Source organism: Lepidochelys kempii, chromosome 1 (assembly GCF_965140285.1).
Source record: "Lepidochelys kempii isolate rLepKem1 chromosome 1, rLepKem1.hap1, whole genome shotgun sequence".
NCBI classification, from domain to species: domain Eukaryota; kingdom Metazoa; phylum Chordata; order Testudines; family Cheloniidae; genus Lepidochelys; species Lepidochelys kempii.
In genome coordinates this window covers 230,488,402-230,499,559 of record NC_136380.1, presented here as the reverse complement: position 1 = coordinate 230,499,559, position 11,158 = coordinate 230,488,402, and the positions used below count along the sequence as shown (strand labels likewise).

At 38.3% G+C, this 11,158-nt stretch overlaps 1 protein-coding gene across 7 annotated transcripts in view; it reads right to left on the bottom strand.

Annotated features, from left to right (window-relative positions):
* Positions 1-599: 599 nt before the first annotated feature.
* TTLL1 (TTL family tubulin polyglutamylase complex subunit L1) overlaps positions 600-11,158 on the bottom strand; it is a 44,253-nt gene continuing 33,694 nt past the window's right edge. For all 7 annotated transcript variants that reach the window (XM_073316879.2, XM_073316897.2, XM_073316909.2 and 4 more), the window contains one exon: positions 600-9,498. In XM_073316879.2, coding sequence (XP_073172980.1) covers positions 9,369-9,498 — 130 coding nt within the window. In that variant the 3' untranslated portion in view covers positions 600-9,368. The remainder of the gene's footprint in view (positions 9,499-11,158) is intronic.

The window sequence follows — 11,158 nt, the reverse complement described above, 5'->3', positions numbered from 1 at the left end:
CCGTCATAACTACAAAACAGATAATATCTGTAATCTTTTAAAAATTTTAAGATTTCAAACAAGTACCATTTTCTTTAGGGACAATATAGTTGCCTTAGCGTTCATATATACCCACACAGCAAACTCTGAATTGAGAGAGAGAAATGAATTTAGCTCCACTAGACTCAGTTAATTTGACCATTTAAATGGTCAACTTATTTGGAAGAGGCTGTTTGTATATCTATCTTATTTTTTCCAATGTGAAATATTTTGGATCAGTCATTATATACTGTGCCTACTTTTCTAGTGGGTAATTTCCTGTAATGGTACTAGATGGTGATTTATAAATTTATTTTTATATTGATATAAAATATGAAAACAGAATAATCTAAAGAACTGGTGCATCTTGTGTAAGTTACAAAGTATTGTACGTTACAATAGTGGGTCTCAACCTTTCCAGACTGCTGTACCCCTTTCAGGAGTCTGATTTGTCTTGCTTACCCCCAAGTTTCACCTCACTTAAAATTTAAAAAACGACTTGCTTACAAAATCAGCCATAAAAATACAAAAGTGTCACAGCACACTATTACTGAAAAATTGCTTACTTTCTAATTTTTCCCTATATAATTATAAAATAAATCAATTGGAATATAAATACTGTTCTTACATTTCAGTGTATAGTATATAGAGCAGTATAAAGAAGTACTTGTTTGAAATTTTAGTTTGTACTGACTTCATTAGTGCTTTTTCTGTAGTCTGTTGTAAAACTAACAAATATCTATATGAGTTGATGTACCTCCTGAAAGACCTCTGTATACCCCAGGGATACATGTACACCTGGTTGAGAGCCACTGGTTACACCATCATAATAGTTGGGAAAGTCTCAGCTATGGGGTTGATTTGAGAATGGAATTTGCTGGACTTTTTCTGAGTTTGCTCCTACTTCTGTCTTCTTTGTAATTTAATACATACACACATATCAGAAATGCTCAGAGTAATAAATGGGCACCTTTTTACTGTTAGAAATCAAGATGAATAACCTTTCAAATAAATTCATCTAATTCGTTTGAATAAAACAACTACCAAAATCAGTTTTCCTCAACTATATACTTTCTTTTTATTTTGGCAAAAGAGTAATGCAATTATGAGGCTGTTTTTCAGAAACAGCCTCCAGTTCTTCAGGTCAATTAACTGTGGACATCATAAAAACAACCATACTGGATCAGAACAAAGGTCCATCTAGCCCAGTATCCTGTTTTCTGACAGTGGCCAATGCCAGGTGCCCCAGAGGGAATGAACAGAACAGGTAATTATCAGGTGATTCATCCCCTGTTGCCCATTCCCAGCTTCTGGCAAACAAAGGCTAGGGACACCATCCCTGCCCATCCTGGCTAATAGTCATTGATAGACCTATCCTCCATGAATTTATCTAGTTCTTTTTTGAACCCTGTTATACTTTTGGCCTTCACAACATCATCTTGCAAGGAGTTCCACAGGTTGACTGTGCATTGTGTGAAAAAATACTTCCTTTTGTTTGTTTTAAACTTGCTGCCTATTCATTTCATTCGGTGGCCCCTAGTTCTTCTATTATGAGGAGTAAATAACTGTTCCTTATTTACTTTTTCCACACCAGTCATGATTTTATAGACCTCTATCATATTCCTCTTAGTCGTCTCTTTTCCAAGTTGAAAAGTCCCAGTCTTTTTAATCTCTCCTCATACGGCAGCTGTTCCATACCCCTAATCATTTTTGTTTCCCTTTTCTGAAACTTTTCCAATTCCAATATATCTTTTTTTGAGATGGGGCGACCACGTCTGCATGCAGAATTCAAGATGTGGGTATACCATGGATTTACATAGAGGTAATATGATATTTTCTGTCTTATTATCTATCCCTTTCTTAATGATTGCCAACATTCTGTTTGCTTTTTTGACTGCCACTGCACATTGAGTAGATGTTTTCAGAGAACTATCCATAATGAGTCCAAGATATCTTTCTTGAGTTGTAACAGCTAATTTAGACCCCATCATTTTATATATATAGTAGGGATTATGTTTTCTAAGTGCATTACTTTGCATTTATCAACACTGAATTTCACCTGCCATTTTGTTGCCCAGTCACCCAGTTTTCAGAGATCCTTTTGTAGCTCTTTGCAGTTTGCCTGAGACTTAACTATCTTGAGTAGTTATTATGTCAGTACTATAACAGTTAATATTTAAATATCAAACTACCAGATGGCATGAAATTGTTCCCACAACTGTGGAGGCTTAAAAGAGGCTATTTTAAAAATCAGACCCACAATGTAAATTATCTTCTGGTTATACACCCACTTGTGTAAACTGAATGGTGATTGCTTAAGAAGAACTGTTTATAATTACAGAGCATTATTCTCCAGATAGATGAGCCTGATCTGTTGTGTTCCAGTGTTATAGTTTAGCACCGTCTGTCTTCTGTGTAAATATGTGCATTGTTTTTTTAACTCTATAGGAGGAAGCCAGGCAGGAAGGACTAGGGGACATTCTAGGCAGAAGTTCTACTGTGAAGCAGATGGAAAAAGTAGATTTAGGAACAATACTATTTCCCTTATTCTAATAAAGCTCCTAAAGCAGCAGCAGAAAGCTATTCTTTGTGAAAGTTTTATCATCTCCATACTAAAGAATTAATAGAAAGAAACATTAGTGTTGTGTCTAGTAAGTAAATTTCACCTACATATCCAATTCTGGCAATAAATATCCCCTTTATAGATGTAGTTATAATAATTATCCTGCCTGCATTGTGCTTGTCTGTTTAATTATTCATACATTGCTGTCTGTCAGTCCAATAATCACTTGAGCATGTGAAGAGTAGTATTTTAGGGACAGGGAGTTTACCTATTTTAGCTCTGCCTGTCAAGTTATACTAGCTGAAGTCAGAATTTTTGCAGACTGTCTTTCCAATGTATTTGCTCCCCTGGGGCAGCTGCCAAGTCTTGCCAAACTTCTTTGCACAACAGACCACATTTTAGGATTGCTTGGCTGAGTGCAAAGGTTCACTGTACTGGACTAAGGGGCTCCCTGATTGCCACATAATCATCTCTTACTATCAAATGAGAGCATGGTAAGCCTTAGGCTTTTCCCAGTCCAGCTAGAAAAAACTTTCTGGGTGACCTGAGAGTGGCTGTTGTCAGTTTTGTCTTAATTTTAGATTTAGTTAATGAGCAGTACAGGGTTGTGTTCCTTAGGAATAAACAATTTAAAATAAAGGTATGTATATGCCCCCTTTGTTTCCTTCTCCCACTCCTGTTTTGGCCCAGATCTGCAAAAGATATTTAAGCAATGAGAGTTAGACACTTAAATACCCTTGAGGATCTGTGCCTGAGGCCATGTTGTCCTCATACGTGAAACAACGCGCTGTCACGCTCCGTGTACTAGGACTATGTCTACACTAGCACTTGCTGCGGTATAACTTATGTTGCTCGGGACCGTGAAAAAACCACCCCCATGAGCAGGGGCATCCCTAGGGGGGTGCGTAGCCCGGGGCAAATTAGCCTGTATGGGGCCCTACTTAATATTTGTTATACAGGGGAAATCTGGTTAGAGTGAACTTCAAGGGCAGCGGCTGGCGGCAGGTTAAATATTGATAGCGCCCAGCTGTATAATTATGTTATATTATATTGTAGTTCTTTTTTATAATTATAATGAAGTTCATATAATTTAAAAAAAACTCACCGATCACGATCAGTGTCACGCTGCTTACATTCTGAAATCCACCTTCCTGGACTTCCTTGCAGCAAACTCACTTCCCAGGTACATATGGTCTCATTACCCTCAGTGGATTTTTTGAAAATGTAATTACACATTCGCAACACTGAGAGCCCATGTCTCGGGAACTGGGTGGCTCTCGGAGGGCCTATATGTGCCCTGGTGCTGCGGGACCCCAGGACCCTCCAGCATGGAGGAGGGTCTCGGAGATCTGTTTTCTCTGGGGGCTGGGAGGGGGAGGGGAGGCGGAAAAGCAGATGGTTGGAGGATCCCAGTCCCTGGTGGGTGGTACTGTGGGGAGAAGGACCTGAAGGCTGAAGAGCTGAAAGGCAAGGAGGACCCTGAGGCAGGGGAATGATAAGGGCTGACCCTGGCCTTGAGGTGGCATTGGAGGACCCTACCCAGTGCTGGGAGGGGGGAGAAAGGGCAGTGCAAGGGGGAGGTGTGAGGCACTAGGGGGACACCAGTGCTGGACGATGGGTGAGGGACGATGGAGACTACTGGCTGGCACTCATATGTCCTAGGGGGCCCCCTGTGCTGGTGGAGGGTCCCATCGGAAAATGGAAGGGTCTATCCGAGGCAGAAGGGCGGGGTCAGCCTGCCCTGGCACTAGTGGTTAAGGAAGTAACTATGGAACACCAGAGATGGAGTGGTTAAAGTCAGAATTTCCTATCATCACTATAAATTATATACAAAAACCTGTGATCACATTACATTCAGAAACATTTTGAGAAGGTTATGGCTTGTAAAATACAATTTTTCAAAGATACTTCACCACAGCGTTAAAAAACAAATTAAGAATATGCTTTCCGAACAGAAAAGTGAACACAGATGAGAACCAGCCTCAGGCCCAAAATGACAGCTACACTACTAAAACGTCCAGAATATAAACAATATACAGATGTTCTATAACTTTGCTGTGCTCTGTGTGAGAGAATATTATGTGTGACCCAAACACATAAATATAAACTTAGTATACACCATAGGCAAAATCCTGGCTCTTGTGAATTAAATGGCAAAACTCCTATGACTTCAACAGGGCTGCAACTTCACCCAAAGTCAGCAGAGGAAGACAACATGATTGGGAGACATTTATTTATTTTTTTGATTTAAAGAACGCCTAGGTCTGTAACAGGTGAACCCCGAACACCTTCCACCTCTCCCCTTTTTAAAACAAAACAATTACATAAAAACACTCAATGTGAATAGCAGGAATGAACCACTGTTGATTTGTCATCACTGTATCAGGTATAAAACAATTTTTTAAAAAAACAGACAAGAGATAAACCAAATAGAAATGATTTGCACTCCACTGTTTGTCACAGGGATGTGAATTTCAAAGGCAGGAGCCCAAGAAATGACAGCAAGTGCCTTCTAGTTGCACTTAATTGTCACAGGATGATGGAAGTCTTAGAAACAACTATGTCCCAGCTTGGTTAATGCTGAATGTGAATTAATGGAAGTTAAATCTCTAGGAGAGATGTACATTGGGATAAAGTTAGTATGTTACAGATAGATTTAAAAATATTGAGGGAGATGATCATCTCTAAAAGACAAAAAGTGTCCTGGAAATAAGGAATAGGCAAAGCCAAGGCAACAAGGCACATTCTTTACACATAAAAGTGTTAAGGAAGTAACTATGGAACACCAGAGATGCCAACAGTAATAGCATCAGGTAGGAGCCACTTGCATATACAGATTATCATCATCTATCACCTATATTGCAGTAATGCTGAGCTGCCTTAAGCAAGTCAGGGCCCCATGTACAAATGTGCAGCAATATCCTGTCCCTTCCTCAAAGAACTTATTCTTTAGAATGTCAGTGGGATGCCAGAACTGAGCAGCGGCATCACGGGTGTGTTCTGCAGCAAGTCTCTCCGCTTGTAAAAGTAGCACTTGGCCTAGCTATCTGTTGTGCAGTGGCCTGGTCCTCTAAAGGAGTGGTTTTCAACCTGTGGTCTGTGGACCCCACTATGTCTAAGATTTCCAGAGGTCCACATCTCCATTTGACATTTTTTATAAGTCTCCAAATGAAAAAAGGTTGAAAACCACTGCTCTAAATTGTCCGGTAATGAAAATCCAACTTAGCCTGTTACATAAAATTGTTTCTCTATGTCAGCAAGAGTTAGAAAAATAAGACTGGATTAGTCAAAAAAGGAGCCATCTATTGATACCACCCAAGGACGGCATAAGGATCATAACTGGCAAACAAAGGGAGAATGGAATCAGAAATTAATGTGTTGCCAATTAGGACAAATTGGATGACAAAGTAACAAGGGTATGGGCTATTCCACCCATCATGCCCTTTTGGGTGGACTTTGAGAATTAAAATGGCAGTGGACTCCTGGGAAAAGGCAGGCAGGTCTCTGTCCCACTCCAGAGACTGTGCCCTTCATTGGGGACCCTCAGTCATCAGGACACCCAGACCTGCACACAAGTGATGACACCCTGTTATCACTAATGGACCATGAAGGACCCCAGTCTGATGCATGCAAGATCCTGCTGTCTTCCCTTCCCTCATGTTCCTTTCCATCTCCCTCTATGTTACTCATGTCCCCCCGCCTCGGTTTTTCACCTGATCCTGAGACCAACTGCATTGCACAGCACCAGTATGGTGGGATGAGACAGCTCATCCAACTCTGCCCAGCCTGAGAAGGACCAGTAAAGGAGAGGTACTTGACTAGACCACTGAGATGGGATCCCAGACCAGGGAAGTGAGCCAGGGTTCAGAGAAATAGCTGAGGTGGTTTATCTGACAGCTCAAAGCATCTATCTGTGACTGAGATCAACGAAAGCCATACTGTATTTCCCCTACTGCTTTGCTATCCTATCTTCTCCCCTTTAGACTGTCTTGTAAAAAACAGGAAAAGTATGACCATGCAGAGCAGTCCACTTGAAACTTAAGACTAACCATTTCTTTCCCACTAAAAAGGATTGCTTGACAGAATAAGAAACTAATAGTTATTCTCTGTCTAAAAAGGGGCCTTTAATAGGTTTTAAGTGTTTTGCATAACCACTCAATTTCAATATGCTTTGTTTGGGTTTTTATTCTTTTTTCTCGTGTATCCAATAATTTTCCAAACATTTGTATTAATTTTCTAACGCGCTTGCCATGAAATGGTCAATGTTCCTGTACTCCAAACCCCAAATGATGTTTAACTCTTTAATGGTGTACAGTGCCAGGATCATACTATTATCTTTGACTCTAGACCCATTTATTCCACTGCCATTAATACAACATATCCCAGGCCTATTCCTGCTCGTCCACATTAGCTCCATCTTAGAAGCAGGCTTAATAATGTCCCAATGACTCTAGTGTAATAAAACTTCATTATACATAAAGGCAAAGAGTCTGATCTTGACTGCAAACAGTCCGATTTCTCCATACACCATCTTCACCCCATAAAGTCCTCATACAGAAAAAGGGTAATGAGGTAGTACACACAATACATAACAGTGATAGTATTAGCGAGGCTACTGTAATGGAACTATGAGAATGAATGTAGCCAAATGCTACCAGATAGATGCACTGTGCATGGATGGGATGTAGAAAGGGGAGAAAGAGCCAAGAATCACAGTTTGGATGTTCTGAAATTAGAAAAAAAATGGAACTGTAAGATATTAAGAAATCAGCCATGCTGTAAAATACTCCTGTTTACAGCAGTGTAATATTTCCAAATGCCTAAACCATTGCACATTTCCTAGCAACAAGTGCCTAGGAGGTGGAGGAGGAAACATCTGCCCTTAAACAAGTCATCACTAATATGGCATTCAATACCAGAAATCTATTCCAGACATAGGTCTCACCCTGCCAAGACTCAAATGTACAAACAAAACCCAGAATGAGGTACACAACAATACATGAGGGAGCTGGAAATTATGTGGATTTAATTTCTTTATCATGTAAAAAGTACTCCTTAATCTCAGTTCAAGACACAATCTTCTGATGACCTATTACAGTGCTCCTAACGAAAGGGGTGAATTTCCATAACTTTAAAGGACCAGGGATTTGGTGGAAAGACATGCCAAGGTTTGCATTTGACTTTCTATATGTAAACAGAACCTACAACATTAACAATGATTAGAATTGCATATAAAATGTCCCTCATTCATTCTATATAGCTATTAATCCTTTAGGGAGATCCAGGTGCTCAGCAGAGATTTATTATGATAGCTCAAGTACTTTTGGAGATTTCTTTCTCCCGCAAACTTTGGGCTGTATGTTAAAGCAGCTCTGAGTATCTTCTTGATGAGTGCTAAAATTGTGACATCAGAGGTAGCCGCCAATCATACAATTGATTAGTTTATATATATAATATTCTACAAGTTAAAAGACGGCAATCTTTGACTTTTTAACTTATGTCGCTTTATGCTATTTGTAGCTATTGTACCTTCTGACATCAGAGTCATAGGAGATGGCTTATTAAATGCAATGGAATTTTGTTACAGAACATAAAATCTATAAAATACAGACATACCTATGTCTACGCACACATATATAAAGAGCTGTATAGATGCAAGCAAAGATTTACAGGCATCACTGAGCAGCGGGGTTGACATTTATTACAGTATGTTCAAGAGGAAAAGCAGGAAGAAGTTTATTCAGGTATGTCCAAAATCACCTTAGAAGTAAAAATAAATGTCAAATGTGATAACACAGCAACTTGCTATATGAGAGATTCTCCCCTTCCATGTAATTTTAATTCCTGAGGAGTTATAGCTTCAATGCATCTGAAAATCTCAGCATTTTGGGATTTATTTATTTTTAAATCTCAACATTAGCTAAAAATCATTAACTGTGCATTGACAATCACAGCTCAGCAAGGCTTGTATTGTAAATGTTGCCAGAAGAGACTGCACTTGTATCAAGGAATTTAATTGTCATCATGCCAATGTAAACTATACAACAATAATACTCATCACCTCTGACCTTTCTAGATTCTATTTTCAAGATTAATCCTGGAACACAGAGAAATGACACCCTGAGGTCCAAAATTCTATTTTTTCTAGGTTTCCTACAGAACCTATACTCAATCCTGACCACAAATTTTTTACACACTTAATTCATTACAAAGGAGTTAAAACTGTATAATTACAAGTGTAGAGATAGATTACTTACAATATACAGTCTGGAAAACAAAATCTTGCACACCAAACCAGTGGTTCGTTTAAAAATGAATACTTTGAATTAACATCAGATTTCTTAAGAAGGTTCTTTAAGAGAGTTATAAGTGAAAACAGCCATTTGTTGAAAAAATATCCATGGTTCTCAAGTCGGAGTAGTTATGCTTTTAAAAATTTAATGCAATTAATATGTTAATTCTTTACATTACAATTGATTTGCTATAGCCACATGCAGCATAATACTCTTGCAGTAAACTAGTGAGTTTACTATTAGAATAGCTGATTAGATACCTCACGTTACAAAGCCTGTTTCATACAAACCTGTCTCATATTGGTACAAATATTTCTTTGATGTGTTTTGTCCTGTTTCAGAGTTATTAACTCCCATACACAATAGAGAAGGAAGCTGTCCAAAGGAGAGAAAGCTGTCCAAAGCCAGAGTGTTCAGTTCAAAATTTTCTGCCAAGAGTATAGCACTGAGTTTCAGTAAGATATTACTGATTTGATATTAATTTGATTTTGTCACTACTTCCACGTGGTGAGCACAGGCTTTCCTGAATCTCTTGCTCGATTTCCTTTTAGTCCAATGGATTGCCCAGAACGGCTTCTCAAATCACGATCAGCTCCATCACTTTGTGCCAACTCTTCATCATACCTAAAATATAATTATTTTTTCAGTCTCTCAGTCTCCTAATCACTGGACAGCAGAGATCATAAGAATGACCTTTCCTTACATCTTTTTTAATATTTAGCAAAGTATTTTTTTTAAAGTATGGATCCTATTCTATAAACGCTCACCCCACATGAATAGTTCGTTTTAAGATGCAACTCCTCACATAAGTTATTCATGTGAGTAAGTGTTCACAGGATTGAACCCTATGACACTATAATAAAATGAGCCCTATTATACTTCAGTAACTATTTATGAAAAACAGGCACATCATCCTCAGAGTTTCTATTACAGCAGACACAAATAATTGTAGAGCTTGTGAAACTATTTGAGGCATGTACTTCTGCATTTTTTTCTCATCCCTGCGACTAATAGACTTGTGCATAAATAGAAACATTAGCTTGCTGCTTATTCAGTCATGTCACAATCCAGTGTATCAAACACAGAAACAACTGCAACATCAGAAAAGCTGGATTGTGACACAAAGTTAATAGAACTAAGCAAAAAGGGTGGGCTGATTAGATAGTCAAGATATAAGATTCAATCTGAACACAATCTATCAACATCAGAAGTACCCATCAATTTAATGTATTTTTGATATGTATTTTGTGAAGCTTGCCACAGTGACAAGTATCTCTTTAAATGTACAAACTCAGTATGGTCTGAGATAATCCCACTATCCATTGATTTAACAGTTGCTGGAGGCATCCAAAGGCAGAATTTGACTCTAAATATATAAATGTCAATAATCAAAATAAAAAGATACAGCTACAATATTTTTCAGTCAAACAGGATTCCATCTGAACCTATTAACTAATACTAAATGCAGATCATCAGTGTTCATAGCTATCACATAGCTAACATTAATTATAAAGGTATTCTCCAATCTTGCAAACACTTATGTATGTGACTAAATTTACTCACATGCATAAGTATTTGCAGAATTGGGGCCTTAGATAAAATAGATGGCATGAATTAGTGGGTCAGCTAACATACTGTACTACAGTACTATTAATTCCTGACCAGGCTCTCAAACATTTAGCTTTTGAAACTGGTTTCAAATGGAATAGGGAATTTGATTACAAATTCAGCATCCCCCTAAATGCGTAAGCCCATCTCATACATTAAAATAGGGATACTCTTTTTCTAACTTCCCCCTGCATCACACATTCATTATACCAGGTTAAATTCACTGTTAACATCCCATCAATGAATCACAACAGTTGGGTGTTATCATTCCTATGAATTAAGAGAGTTTTAAAAATTTTCTTGGTACATATAATGCATTTAACTGTTACCCATGCCTTATACGCAGTCTAAAATACATACTATATATCTGTTAGATATATCTTTAAGAGTGAAATTCATTTCACCAACATATACCCTGAATAAATCAATGTTTTTAAAGGTGAAGTGCAGGGGCTCACCAGGAAGGGGACATCTACCCACAACTAAGGCCCCAGGCAGGAGTGCAAACCCTTGGAAGCTGCTATTCCAGCCCTAAACATGGTAAATAAGTGATACAGAGCACTTTATATTTTTCCTCCACACCTGGATGAATTTCATCACATCTACATAGTTCTAAATTAATCTTCTCTCTCAAGGAGGACATGTTCATATTTACGTAGGACATTGTTAAAACTTA